This window comes from Corythoichthys intestinalis, chromosome 6, assembly GCF_030265065.1.
Source record: "Corythoichthys intestinalis isolate RoL2023-P3 chromosome 6, ASM3026506v1, whole genome shotgun sequence".
In the NCBI taxonomy this organism is placed as follows: domain Eukaryota; kingdom Metazoa; phylum Chordata; class Actinopteri; order Syngnathiformes; family Syngnathidae; genus Corythoichthys; species Corythoichthys intestinalis.
Genome location: NC_080400.1, coordinates 47,273,473 through 47,288,694, shown reverse-complemented (window position 1 = coordinate 47,288,694; position 15,222 = coordinate 47,273,473). Strand labels below are relative to the sequence as shown.

The 15,222-nt window shown below is 38.9% G+C and overlaps 1 protein-coding gene across 2 annotated transcripts in view; it reads left to right on the top strand.

Moving 5' to 3' along the window:
- lsamp (limbic system associated membrane protein) overlaps positions 1 to 15,222 on the top strand; it is a 475,339-nt gene that overhangs the window by 392,227 nt on the left and 67,890 nt on the right. For both annotated transcript variants that reach the window (XM_057839958.1, XM_057839957.1), the window contains 2 exons: positions 6,451 to 6,595; positions 9,174 to 9,261. In XM_057839958.1, the coding sequence (XP_057695941.1) occupies positions 6,451 to 6,595; positions 9,174 to 9,261 (233 nt within the window). The remainder of the gene's footprint in view (positions 1 to 6,450; positions 6,596 to 9,173; positions 9,262 to 15,222) is intronic.

Here is a 15,222-nt window from a genome sequence, read left to right as displayed (position 1 = left end):
AACTAATCACTCCTGGGACAATCCTTCTTGTTTGTATGCAGTACAGCTTTCGTACTTTTTCAACCTCAATCTGGCGTTAGATCGCTGCATGAGACCGAATGCTAATAAATGAAGCGGAGTGTTGGACGTCCCCCTTCGGGAAGGCGTGACACAGTGGATGGGGAATGTGTCATGTAAATACATTATGAAGTCTATGCATGTAACAACTTATCTTCGCACAAATAACAACGTGTCAAACATTGAGGTAACGCTTCAGAGTTTAGTACAGGTATTTTCTCCACCAAGTATGCGGCCACAGCCGCCACACTTGCTTCCACGGTGACAGTGCATTGCATGCTTCTTTCGGTAGGATTCTAGTTAAAATGCGACCATGAATCCTCGCGCCTGGAGCCGCTATTGATGATTTTAGATCACTGCTCATCTGCACTGCCTCGGGGGAGGGCGGGGGCGTGCGCAAGTCACGTGAATGGCGGCTCGGTAGCAGCTGACTGACTACAGCACAAATAAAAAAAAAAATTTTAAATGTCACGTTTTGTGAACAAATGACGGGTCCGATGGCGCATTTTCATGTCGCTGTTATCTCGTCAGATGTAAATTGGCAATCTTTTCGTCACGTTAGTCATCCAAGACACGTTTCAGCTCGTCATCAAGACGTTATTGTCATGAAAAAAAATGTTCGTTAATGGAATGTTTTCGTTGTCGTCATCGTTGACGAAAACAACACCGACTGGGAGGATAAATCGATTCAATCCAGCCCTCCTGTAAGTCCAACTCAGCAGTCTGTAGCTGATTTTAAGATTATGACAAGTCCATTTTCTTTTTCCTTTTTTTATTCCAGTCCTCCAGAACTCTTGCAGTGAGAAAGCCACTTTGACAGTTAGTCTGCCTAAAAGGAGGGAGTGTGACAAGTACTCTGACAACGGTTATGAAGTTCTCTACTTCTGAGTAGGTTCCTCGTTATTGATAGCATGAAGTGAAAACTTCGACAACATTGGTTATACTACATTAAAGTGCGTACGACTGGAGAAAAAAAGTCTCAAATAGGATTATTATGTGAATTAGAATCATATTTTGAGACAATTCGACTATATACAACAGTTTAGCAAAGCGCAGTTGACGTTTTTAATCTGCCGGTTAGCCACACCTACCATTATAGGGCTCTAGCATTCCCAACAGGTGGATGACGTCAGCAGAGTCACGATTTCATCTGATTTAGTATTCAGCCCATTGAGGGGGAATTATTCACTACGAGGAAAACGCGACGAAGAGAGCCGCAAAATATCATTGTTTCAGTCTCTCTACTCCAATATTTTTACAGGATATTCTTTTTATCCAATAATTTTTCCCCAATAGCTAAATAAATGGCATGGTCATGACAAATAACTTGTATCTTGTGCTAAAGGGAATATGAAATAATAAAAATGCATTATTCAGGACGACATGGCAAAATTACTCCATAATGGTCAAAACTGTGGACTTCACCTTTACTGTCGCACCTCCCGAACGATATTTTATGCCACCTAAATTGGGCTTATGTCATTTCCCTCCCCTGGCTTTGGAGAATGTAAACAAATCAAGAGGCGTAACAGCTAGTCAACATGCTAACCTGAACTGAGTGATGTTTCAAAGTCTTAACTAGCCCAGAACATTTCACATGACAACTGGGTTGTCGATTGTCTTCGCCGATCGCCAACCCGCCCTGCGGAGAGCAATTTACAGATAGTTCCCCTGCTACTACGGACAGGAGAGCTCGCCGGGGAAGCAGCTTGACAATGACCGCCGAACAAACCAGCCAACGTCGGAGGAGCATGTAGCTGCCAAATGGTCAACACGAATATGGCAAAATAATGCTTTACTACACGCATAGACGTAAACAGAGAGTCATACGAGAGTGGCTGCAGTTGTTGTGCAGCAAACATGTGCAGCTAATGTGTATGAGGAGAGCTTTTTACATGCCAATCCATGATCGAACGTAAGTAGTCCTTTATTTAAAGAACGTTTGTAGTGTTTACTTTGTAATCGCTGTATTTGCGGCTATTTTTAACACAAAGTTGCAATTTCTGATCGGTCAGAAAATTTGACAGAATAAGCCGAGTATAGTGCTCTCCTGGCAGGGGGGATGTGCGACAAGCCGCCGGTTGTCAGCCGAGTGGACAAGGAGCATGTCAGCCACAAAATGCAAGCCACCTACTTATTAAAATGATCCCAGTATTTTACATAATACATAAAACATAAATACTTAAAACACGATGTCTACTCACTTCCTTGTAAGTCCCATTGTCCCACAGTATTAGGGCTTGTTTTGGCCAATATCCACCGGTGAATGGGAACCTTTTGAAACCCCAAAAAGGCGCACACGCCTCTTCCTCATACAGCAAGATTTCTCTGCAGCCGTTCGGCTGGCGTGATGCAAAAAATAAACGTATTAATCCGCAAAATCAACTGAATCCTTAGTCCTTGTCATACAACAGTACGGCTGTATAGTGAAGAGGACTCCTTCCTTCGTACACGTCACAGCGCCCTCTTTCTCAACTCGAGACTGTTGCCGGAAGTCACTCATTTTCATGGCGCGGGATTCAAAAAACTAAATAAATATAGCGATCGCTCCGACACACATCCAAGCATCCATTTCATTCAGGAGCATAAAATACCGCGTGTATTATGAAATAAACATGCTTTTTCGTGTCACAGGCACTTTAAAGGCACATGTTCCAATAGGGGTCCAAGTGAGAGACAGACATCTGATGAATGGAATAGCTCAACAACGTCCATATGATGTTATTTTTTGCACCTTGCTGCTGTGAACAGGCAGATTTGATGACTCTACAAAGGGCAAAATGATAAAGAAATAAAGATGAGTAAATACTGTATTTTCTTGGTACTTTGTGAAATTGGTTTGAGGTCAATTGCCAACACACACTTGCTGTATATCAATCAGAAGATTGAAGAAAATATCCAATAGCAAGGAAGGATGGACGTTCTACTTGCCTTTTTCCTCCTTCAAGATTGACTGACACTATGTTTGTTAGGGTTTGTGTTTCCTCCTAGTGTGTCTTGTCCTCATGATTGCCCATTGATTTTAGCTGTTGTGCCTGCTCCTTGTGTGTCGAACAATCTGCTGTCTCTCGTGTCACCCACCTGTTTTCATAGTCTTGCTACCCCATGTCTGTATTTAAGCTCCCCATGTGCAGTCCCTTCTTGTTGCGTCATCGTCTATGTCTCGTAAATGTCAGTGTCCAAGCGTATGGTCCTGTGCCCTCGTCCTACCTTGGCTCAGGTATTTTAGGTTAGACTTTGGCTTTTGTTTTACCTTTACACCTTTGAATTCCCTGTCTTTTGTTTGTACTTTGTTTATTGACCACTTTATTAAACATTTTTGCATTTACGCCTTCCCTCTGTTATGCTCTGTTTGGGTCCACCTTCCCCCTAGTTCCTAGCCTACCCACCTACGATCACTGACAATGTTTAAAATCCACCAATCACTTGCAATTGGGCACCTGTGTTTATTGACTGTTAAGCGGTTTCAGTAAGTTGATATTGGTCACGTGTGTTAGGACTTAAAAAATAAAAAAAGAACTAACTATAAAGTTGTCCTTGATTTATTATATATCGACTTCTGATTGTTGTGGAAATAACCCATTAATTACTCATAGTGGATACATTTATAGAGCTAAACTGTGTAGTTGTTCACAGTTGATTTATTGCAAATGGCCCATTAAACTAAACCAAACATTTTCAGACTTTGTGCATGCATTTTTTTTTTTCATAAAATAGCAGGCACATGTGACATAAATACTTCCATCCCACTGATGCAGGCTGAATTCTAGTTGAATTTTCCTGTGATCGAAAGTCAACCGGTCAAGGGTGTTGTGCTTTTTTCTCTTTCATCTGCTGAAATAGGCTCTGGCTTTGCTGGCTGTAACCCTGAGCAGATAAAGTCACTTTTGAAAAATGAATAGGTCTGTAATCTAGGGAGCATGATCAAGTGCTGAAATGTGTTCTTGCACAGCATTCTTTATGTGCTTTATAACAAAAATAAATACTGTAACCTGAAACTAAATATTTTTTCTTTAACATTGTAGAGTGTATAATGTACACAAACAATGTGAGCCATTAATGCTAAACAAATGAGGAGGAGAAATGATATAGAATGTAGTGGTGTGACAAAATATCGAAATGGTGATATATTGTGATACTGTGCATCCCAAAAGGTTTTCGATATGCCAAGAATCAATATCGTTTTAAAAAGGTGTCAATGTTTAAAAAAATAAAAAATAAAAAAAATAAAATAAAAAGGAACTAACAAGTTGCTACCAAAATCTTCCACTCGATGCCCAATCTATTAAGACCGGGAAGGGCAATTGAACTTTTGTTCGTTTGTTTGTAACCAGAGCATTCACAGACACTCGTTCCTATTTTCGGAGCATTTACGGGTCATTTTCTGTTCATTTTAGGGCATTTACAGGTCAATTCCTGTTGAGTATGAGTCACTGCCAATTCATTCCCGGGTCAATTCCATAATCAACAGGAGGTGACTCTGAAATGCCTCAAAATTAACAGAAAGTGACTGTAACACTTTATAATAACTATACGTTTCACTAGTTAACAGATCATTCGTAAACTGTTGATAAATGATTTATTGTTGATTTGTGTAGTATTTGTTAACAGTTTGTTAAGCATTTACAGGATGTTCCAATATAGTTGACCCCATTCTAAATGCCCATGCTAGTTGATGGATCTTAATAAAACTATATACACATTATGTTCAAGGTCATAAGTTTTACTGGTTAAATATACAAAGAAAAGAACAAATATTTGTTGGTTCTATGACAGATTTTCATAAATGTGCAACATGAGCGCTGCCTGCAAAATGCCTTATCAAAATGCCTTTTCTTCTGAAGTGAACTGCATTTCTCAACCTGAAAAGATAGAAATGCCAAACGTTACACACAAAAACCTGAAACGTTTCTACACAAACTGTGTTTCAGGTTAAGAACACCCTGTAAATGCTTAACAAACTGTTAACAAATACTTCACAAATCAACAATAAATCATTTATCAACAGTTTACTAATGATCTATTAACTAGTGAAACGGATAGTTATTATAAAGTGTTACCAGAAGTGACTGTAAAATCAACAGCTAATGATCTGAAATTGCCCAAAATTACCTTGTTGCTTGGCATTGGCTGCCACTGACGACCGTAGAAGTTGGAGGGCCCGTTTGAAGTGGGAGCGTTTCATTCGCTGCCACCCTCCCAGTTGAAATGCACTGGCCGCCTACTAGTGATAAACATACAGCAGAAGGATGAAAACAGCTTGTTTTTCTGTTTAGTAGTTATTTTACAGAATGATTTCCTGACCAATGTATCGATAATCGTTGTGTCGCCATATTGTGAGATTATTGTTATCGTGAGCTTCATTTCGGAAATTATATCGTATCGTGAGGTACCAAGAGGTTCCCACTGCTATTAGAATGTGTACTTAAAAATAATAATAATAAAATAAAACAAAATAAAAAAACTCCCTTCACACAGCTCTGTGAGGCAGATTTAAATTTTGCATATAAATTTACTGTCTGCATTATGATTAATTTCCATTCTTATTGTTTTAGACATTTATCACTTTTTAAAATGTATTTATTTGTCAGACATTCAAATCCATTCCAACTCTTACAAGAGCTCAATGCACTCTTCCTTGGCATTTTTTTTTTTAAATCATGGAACAGGGAGTAGACAAAATCATTTGTCTCTTACCTTGCAAATGAAGAGTTTCTGTTGATTGAAAAAAACATTTCGGTGAAATGTCGGAGTAAAATACTCTTGATGTCATACAGTGATTGGATGGGTAAAATATTAAAATAAATATCTACATCTATCTACGCTTTATCTTAATCGTTTTGAGAGCAATACAAAAAAGCTACCCTACAGGCATTATACTTTCAACTGGAGATTGCTGTAATGATACTGCCATGGTCTTCACAGTTGCTTAGTCCGCGGTAGTGACTTCTTATAGGTCATGGTCATTGAAAATTTTTCAATGTATAGTACATGTTGTTAGACATACAGTGCACTGAATGCAATGTGGCTTAAAGCGTAGTTGTGTTGTGCAGATGTTCTAATTGATGTAAAAAGGAATGACCTCCTACGAGTTAGGTTTTTTTTTTTTTGTTTTTTTTTTTTATGAAATGTTGATGGACGAATGGTGCATAGAGATTTATTGTGTGGGTGCCATGGACCCTCTTGGTACTGGGGAATTGGTTTGAGGTCAATCTCCAACACGCGCTTGCTGTATATCAATCAAAAGATTGAAGAAAATATCCAATAGCAAGTTTTAAGTTATTTTTAAAAAATGCTAAGACCATATTTGTTATATTCTTTCATACAAATTCTCAAAAGACTGAGCTTCTGTTTTTGTCCCCTCTCCTTACCTTTGTTCTGATCTGCCCACAGGTGTTATGTTGATGACAAAGCCTCCAGGGTGGCCTGGCTCAATCGATCAAACATTATCTTTGCCGGTGAGGATAAGTGGTCTCTGGATCCCAGAGTCGATCTGGTTACCAAAGGACAACTTGAGTACAGCCTACGCATACAGAAGGTAATAATGACCCTAGTGGTGACAAAGCAGAGACAAGATGAATGGCTTTGAATTTACATTCAAAACCAACAAAACATAAAGGCTTCCCTTGTATCTTTAGTACAGGAGTGTCCTCAAGGTACTACCCTGTTTTGACAAGATATGTAGCCTCCAAATAAGACACTATTGATACTGGATTTCAGTATTAACCTACTCATGAAAGTTTTTTTTTTCCCCTTACATTTCAGTCTCCATAATTTGTGCAAGTGTAAATTTATCAGGGTAGAGATTAGAGGTGGAAATCTTGGGGCACCTCATGATTCGATTACGATTCATAGGCTCCAATTCGATTATAAATAGAATATTGATACTCAACACTGCAAAACACACCTCCTTAAAACTTGTCAGTTTTAAGTGTAAATCTATTGGCAATAAGTGAAATTATCTGCCATCGCTTCAAGTGTATTTCTCTCAGATTTCTTGGAAGAAAAATAGCTAGCTGAAAATAATCTTAACAGCCTTGTTTTAAGCAATACATTGTTATACTTAATCCTAAAAAAAACAAAAACTTGGAAGAAGGAAAGATTTTGAATAATATTTGTGGCTACAGAATATTGATTTAAGAATTTGATTATCTACTGTGACTGTAATTGATCAGAGAAATAAGTTAAATAATTTGAAAAGTGATTGCTAATGTTACGGTATATGCTTTGTTGCACACTGTGAAAATGATTAACTCAAAAGAGCGAGATGAAATGTACCCATTCTGCAGCGCTTTGTTTACATTTGCGGCTTTCACGACATTTCCTTTACAGCAGCTAAACTGATACACGGCAGTACTATTTGGATGGAGTTGGAGCTCGCATCCGCGTGCGTGTTGTTTTGTGCCTGAGTTTTGTTAAGCCGAAAATAAAGGCACCGTTACAAAGTCATCTGACCGCTCGTCATTTTACTTACTGAATGCATTATCGACTGGCTGACTTCGTTTTCTCCATGTTTAAATTATCATCTAACCCAGGGGTGGGCAAACTATTCCACAAAGGGCCGCAGTGGGTGTGGGTTTTTGTTGCAACCCATTAAGAGGACACCTTTTCACCAATCTGCTGTTTTACAAGTGCAATCAGTCGATTGCAGTCAGGTGCTTCTCATTTCTGCTGAAACCGCATTGGTTAAACTATCTGTGCTGGGTCAGTTGGAACAAAGACCAGGACCCACTGCGGCCCTCGAGGACCGGTTTGCCCACCCTTGATCTAACCACTGTGCCGTCATGATAAGCTTGCATACTGGACATCACTTTTTCATGAAGAATGGTGGTCGTATAAACTGCATTATTTTTTTCATCCAGGGCTTTGGTTCTCGGGTCATTTAGGTTAAAAAAAAAAAAAGTTTTGTCTCGGTGGGGGCGGCAGCTACGTTCGTACCGGATAACCCGCCCGCCCCAGCCGGTTCGCCGCGGTGTATTTGAGTCCTGGCTCTGCTCGCACGCCATGGGGGAACGCTCGAGAAACCGGGGTGTTCGCCGGAGGTCCCGAAGCCGGGGAACCGGGCTCTGCCCGCCCCGCCAACGGCGAGGCGGCGGCGGTGGCCTGCCGGACCGGCCAGAGCGGCGGGCTCCGTCAGAAGACGGCTACTTGCCGACTATCGGTCTCCAGTCGTGCCAGTGTTTAGCCTTAGATGCGGATTTACCACCCACCTTGGGCTGCATTCCCAAACAGCCCGACTCTGTATCGTTACAAGCCCTGTAGTTTAACTTAGTTAGTGTTTACAATAGCTTTAGCATTCCCGCTAGCAGCAGCCTCGTATTCGTTCCAAAAATCTTTGTGATGCAGTTTTAAATGGCTGCTGGGTTAGTGGTTTTGAATGAGGATGCTTGCTTTCTGCCTCGTGGAACTTCTGCGGTACATGTTTCGCAGATGGCGAGAGCGTCGTTTTTTTAGTAACAGCCGCCATAATATTCAACTACTTCTTGTCCTGTAACTCTGCCTCCTCAACCCCTCCTCCCTCAGGGGCTTCAGAGAGGGGAGGGGTTTAGGAGGCGGTGTGCTGAATTCTTCGGTTGCACACATTTGGAGGCAAAATTAAGTATATAATTATCGGATTGCATTATCGGTTGAATTTTTTTATTATCTGGATTATCTGTGTGACGTCATAATTGCCATTATCGGCCGATAATTATTGGTGACCGATAATATCGTGTATCTTTAGTTATTTTGCATCTAGTTCTACATATATGTGATATCTATCATAGCCGTATGTTGCCGTATGTTTTTAGCAACTACCAACTGGGCGCTGTTTGTAGCGGCTGTCGGCCGCAGTCAGGTATTATTGTTTTTGTTTGTTTTTTTGTTTTTGTTTTTTTTATCTAGCGGGATGAGTTGAACATGATATTTACTCTCAGTCCGTTCCTCATTGCGTCCTGTAGACCGCATTGACTCTGTTTTATTTCTGCTTTTTTCGGAATGTGGATGTTGGTGAATCGTTCTCAAATCTTTCGTGGCTACAATAATAACGTTGAAACACAATAAAAAAATATGTACTGTGCAATACGTACTGTACAGGTATTAAATATGTAAGAATAACTTTGTACATTCATGTGTAGGTGGATGTTTATGATGAAGGGTCGTACACCTGCTCCATACAGACAAAGAAGCAGTCGAAGCCATCACTGATCTACCTCATAGTACAAGGTAAGTTAGTTGAAACAGACACATGATTTGCCAATGCACAGATATTTAATGTTACATTGAGTGCTTTTTTTAAAAAAAAACAATGTTTTGTCAATAAAAAGCATTTAATGTCCAGATGCACACCTGGAGATAAAATTCTAACATGTTTTGCCATAAACTTCTTAACTTGAACTACAGTATTTTCTATTGTGGATGGGTTTTATTTCAATTTTTAATACATATATGGCAGAAAACACTCACAAGGCTGGTTCTGCTCTTGAACCCCCGTTTAAAAATAAACTGCTGTATTTTAAGTCAAAAGAACTGTTGTGTTTGATAGAACAATATGTCTATATGCTGCCATAGCAGTTTCATGGCGCATTATCCCCCCGGACTATTTTAAATTTGTCCAATTTACCCTGGAGACCCCAATTTAAAGACACTGTGGAACTGCTTTTGTTTCAACCCAACCATTAAAAGAAGGTAAGTAATTAAATTATTCGAAAAGTTTATCATTTTTAACTTAGTCATTAAATGTCTAATAGTTAGTTAAAAAAGAGTTGAACATTTTTTTTGACTCACATATTTTTAACTTTTATACAAATTACGTCACAATGAAAAAAAATTGTATCCGTAAATAGGTCATGGATATCTACCTCATAACTATCGCTTAATTGTATTTTTTATTTTACTGCACATTTTCTCTGATGTTTTAGATGATAATCAATCCAAATGAAGAAAAACTGAAAAAACAAACATTTAAAAGGGTAAATATTTGAAAAAGAAAATCTCGACCACTCCTTTTTGTCTGTGACTTCTGCATCGGGACCCTTGTTATATTACTGTGTTTCACCCATAAAATCCCCACAAAGTCCGGCTCTGGCCGTTCACAGCTGTGTCTTGACACTCGCTGATACATGCTACACTGAGTTTTTTAATCGAAACAAGGTAAGTACACGATAATATCTTGTTAAAATCATTATGTCTTTAACTAACTGACTAGCATATCTTTTTGACCCTGTTTGCCGTTCGGATTGCTTATTATGGGATGACGTCAATGTATTATATACTGTACATTAGATGCTTAAATCATAAAGCCTAGGTCCTAGGCTTCAAGGCTAAATACAGTAAAATAGTGTTATGTACTCACATTTATATCTTCCCTTTATGCACATTGACCCTTTTATACTTAGAACCTTACATTCACATTCTTTAATCATAGTTGAAAAAAAAAATTAAAAGGCCACTGCAAAAAAATATTATGTTATTGAAATGTATTCACTATAATTCCCCTGGAAATGTTTTTTCTTTGCACAGATTAAAATGAGGCCAAATCATAAAATGTATGCAGTAAAGTTATCATTGTCTATACAGCTAACTCCTCGTATAGCTATGTTTGTTTACAAAATAAAACACAGGGCAAAATCAAATCTACATTTACTCACAAAACAATTTTCTTAATTATTCTACATCCTCCCACATGTTTTAGTACATACACATTGGTTATCAAAAACCTGAGTAGACAAATGGGATAATCTTGAAGTGTTCGTTATTTATTATGTACCAAAATGCGTGTCCAAAACAGTTTTTTAAATGAGAAACTTAAAGAAAATTTCAAGGGTCTGAAAAATGCCTATTTTTCACTCACCTAATTTGACCTACTTTTAAGGTGTCAAAAAATTCCCTCCAGTTCAAAATTTTTCTTCCCCCAGAAAATAGAGATTTTAAGCTTTCCAATGATGTATCACACATGCATATAGGACAATTTTGGGAATTTGGCCAAATTAGGGGTCTCAGAGCGGAACTTCAAGTCACCAGAGTGTTTCCCGCCATATATACTGTATAAATATACATATATTTTCTTTAAATGTAAAAGTATTAGGGCCAAAGAAAGAAAAGAAATGCCACTCCTTATCTGAACACTGTACTATCAGAAAGCTTTTCAGAAGATTTTTTTTCATGACTATGAAAAGAAGATATGAAGCATTATTTGTGTATTAAATGATCAATATGGGAGTCGATGATTCTCTTTTAGATTCATGGCAACAAATTGCCCATTGAATTTCTTGTGTCCGCCTGTAGACTCTGCCAGGAGCCTCATTTATTTGAGCTAATGTGACAGCGATAAGCAAACATTGATTCTTTTTTCCTTTTTAACGTCCTATTCAATTTAATTGGTCTAGTTATGCCCAAGATGGTGGATGGTACATTTTGGACGTGGGCCTTCGCTCATTAACCTTGCACTCAAAGAAAGTCATTTGATCGTGAGAAATTTAATTCAGCTCCAAGCCCCTCTTTGATTAATGTTCACTGGGGGAAAACTTACATACTGTACATTGGTACCTCTACATACGAATATAACTCGTTCCAGGACCTGGTTTGTAAATGAAAATGCTAGAATGTCGAACGAGATTTTCCCATGGAATACATTATAATTCGATTAATTCTTTCCACAGCCCAAAACCTACTTTAAATCCTAAATAAATACTGAAGTTGCGATTAAAAATGCCAATTACACACAACAAAACAAATAACTGTTTTATATACATATATTATAAATATACTAGAGCTGTCCCGACTAGTCGACATAGTCGACGTCATCGATGACGTAAATCCGTCGACGAGCACAACATCCCGTCGACGATTAATGAAGGGTTAAAAAAAATATGCGCGGAAAGTTCAGAATGTCGGATGCTCTGTATGCAAGCGGGGAAAGCGGCACAAAGCCAAAAAAGCGCACCAGAGTGTCCAAAACATTGACTTATTTCAAAGAAATAAAGGAGGGTACACTCTTGTGTCCTGTCTCTTCACTGCCAAGCTTGGCTGCACGGTGGCCATGAATAAACACCTCAAGCGCCGTCACCGTTTGTAAAAAAAAAAATTTCTTTCATTTTTTGTACACCAGAGGGTGCTGTCGCTTTACTAAATAATAATGTTTCATTGACAATGGGCCAATAAGTGCTATTAGTATTGCCAACTGAAAGGTTTATTTCATGTTATGGTTTATTTTATGGTATAGAAAATTATATAACGTTAAAAGGTCATAAATATATACAGTATATACAGTGATTGCACTCAAGGAAGAGATTGTCAATGATAAGGTAATAAATTAAGGTAAAGGAAATTCATATAGGCAATTCATTGATATATAAAAAAGGTTTAAAACGACAAAGGTGAAAAGTTTTCGTTAATTTCTAATTGTGTTGTTTTATTTGTGTGCACCGTAGCTCTTACAGTGTGATTACATCAAGGATGGAATAAAAGTTGTAAACCATCAGTTTAAGAGACCATCTTTTCAATCGGGATGCTACACTAGTTAATTCTATCAGCATTTGAAGTCATTGTTTATTTGTGATTTATTATTGTTATTTACGTGTTTATTTGTACTTTAGTAAATAATTTAAGTGTTCCAATATGTTTTTTGTGAATTGATAAGCGTCAACAAAAATGTCATTGCTAAATTAGTAAACAAAAACAAAAAATATTTTTTTAAATTATTAGATTAGTCGACTAATCGTAAAAATAGTCAGCTGACTAATCGGCAGAAAATTAGTCGTTTGGGACAGCCCTAAAATATACATCACAATATTAATAATAATGACGAACGAATCAGGTTCTAATCTTTTGCATCCTGTTGCTGAACTCACTCTGTGACTGACATGAGATTGAGAAGATTTTACGTGCTCTTTTCATGTTCTGTTGTTGTTGGCGTCAGCTACGGCTACAATAGCCGTCTTGTGTTGCACAAGTTCTGAAATAAATTGTTAGCTCCCTTGGTCGTGACTCTTGGAGTGGAAATCACAAACCGGTCAGGGTTACTTTTAACATTTGGCATTTATTGCTGCGAACACAACCCGTCCGGCTGCCTCGAACGTCGCTGCGCGCGCACCCTTATATCCAAGCCCGCGCAGCCGCACACAGCGCCTGTTGGTTCAAAGGCAGTACTTGCAACAAAATGATTAAAAACCTGACGAAGCTGGCAACTTTCTTGCCGATGTTAAAATAATAATGAAAGTCGTCCTAGAGATCGTAGACATATCCCGGCCGTATTGTCGAGCCAGTTTAATGAAGCGCAGACCACGCTCATATTTTTGCATCATTTCCTTCTTAATTTCGATGGTAAGCATCACCTTTTTTCACCACCTGCACTAACCTTCTTGGAACCCGGGTTGATTTCTCTCCCAAGAAAATATGCCGTGTGTCGGACTTGTGGGAAAACAATGACATTGCGACGCTGTCATCAATTGTCGTATTTCGAGCATATTGTCACATGTCAAGCCAAATGAAAAGTCAAATTTTACGTAGATGTCGAAAGGATTGTATGTCGAAGCAATTGGATATCAAGGTACCACTGTACGCCACTGGTCAAAATGTCGAGTTGCTAGTAACTCTGAGAAACAGTAGCCAAAATGGCCCCAAATCATATAAACTCTTCAGTTGAAAGTTAATATCTCTACACTCCAGCAGAATATCATTATCGTGAAAAACATTTCAAAAACATAACAGCTCAAGTAAATTGTGTTGTACACTCTATAGATGAGGGTTGGGCAAACCGGTCCTCGAGGGCCGCAGTGTGTCCTGGTCTTTGTTCCAACTGATTCAGCACAGACAGTTTAAAGCAGTGTTCTCCTACCTGGTCCTCAAAGGCCCGCTGTGGGTGCAGGATTTCATTCCAACCAGACAAATGACAGGACTTTTTCACCAATCTGGTGTTTTACAAGTGCAATCAGTTGATTGCAGTCAGGTGCTGCTTGTTTTAGCAGAAACCTAATGGGTTCAACGATCTGTGCTGGAACGGCAGTAACAAAAACCACGACCCACAGTGGGCCTTTGAGAACCGCGTTGGAGACCACTGGTTTAACTAATGAGGTTTCAGCGGAAACAAGAAGCACCCGACTGCAATCAAGCGATTGCACTTCTAAGAAACCCGATTGGTGAAAGCTTGTCCTCATAATGGGTTTGAACAAAAACCCGCACCCACAGCGGCCCTTTGTGGAATAATTATAACAGTTAACAGTTATTTGTTATAGATCAGGGGTGCCCGAGTCCAGTCCTCGAGAGCCCTATTCAGCTTGTTTTCCATGTCTCCCTCCTCCAACACACCTGAATCAATAATCAGGATCATTATCAGGCTCCTGCAGAGCTTGCTGATGAGCTGATCATTTGATTCAGGTATGTCAAAGGAGGGAGACATGGAAAACAAACTGGAAAGGGACTCTCGAGGACCGAACTTGGGCACAACTGTCATACACTAATTTCATCTTCTTGTGTCAGCTGTACTGTATAGTCAGAGCTGTTGCCACTCTGGCTTCATGTAAAGAATAGCTGTGAACTACTCAGAGGATAGAAAAAAGATGACACCTCCCTAAGCCTTTGAGCTGACACTGCTGAAATAGTCTGAAATTTTATTTGGTTATAAAACAAAAACAAAACAGTGATTTCTATTAAATGTGTTTAGCAATGACCAGCAATCCTGAGTCTGAAAGCCCTTAGCTTAGAACAGTGGTATTCGAGTCAGGCGTGTTGGAGGATGGAGTAATGGAAAAAAAGCTGGACAGGGGTTCTCGAGGACCCGAGTTGGATACCCCTGCCTCCGAAGATTACATTGATATGTCAAGCACCGGTCCATATATTTCTCATTCTCCTTTCTGTGGGCTGTGAAGAAATGAATGAAGACACTAACAGCAATAAAACCATATACTGCTTGTTGGAAGTAAAAATACAAGCATTTGGTTCAGTTTTTTCTTTGCAAAAATGTGCTGTTAATGTAACTCTATGGAACAAAATACAATAAAGAAAGAAAGAAAGACTATTATGAGTATCTCCTTTGTAAAGGAAGACCCCACCAAAGCTGACAATTTCCTGCTTGCAGGCATGGTGAAATAATTGTAAAACAAATGATCATCCAGCAAATTTGCAGAGCAAGGAAAAAGTGGTGAACTGAGCAGGGCTCAAACAAGAAAGCACCAGGGGTCACTATGC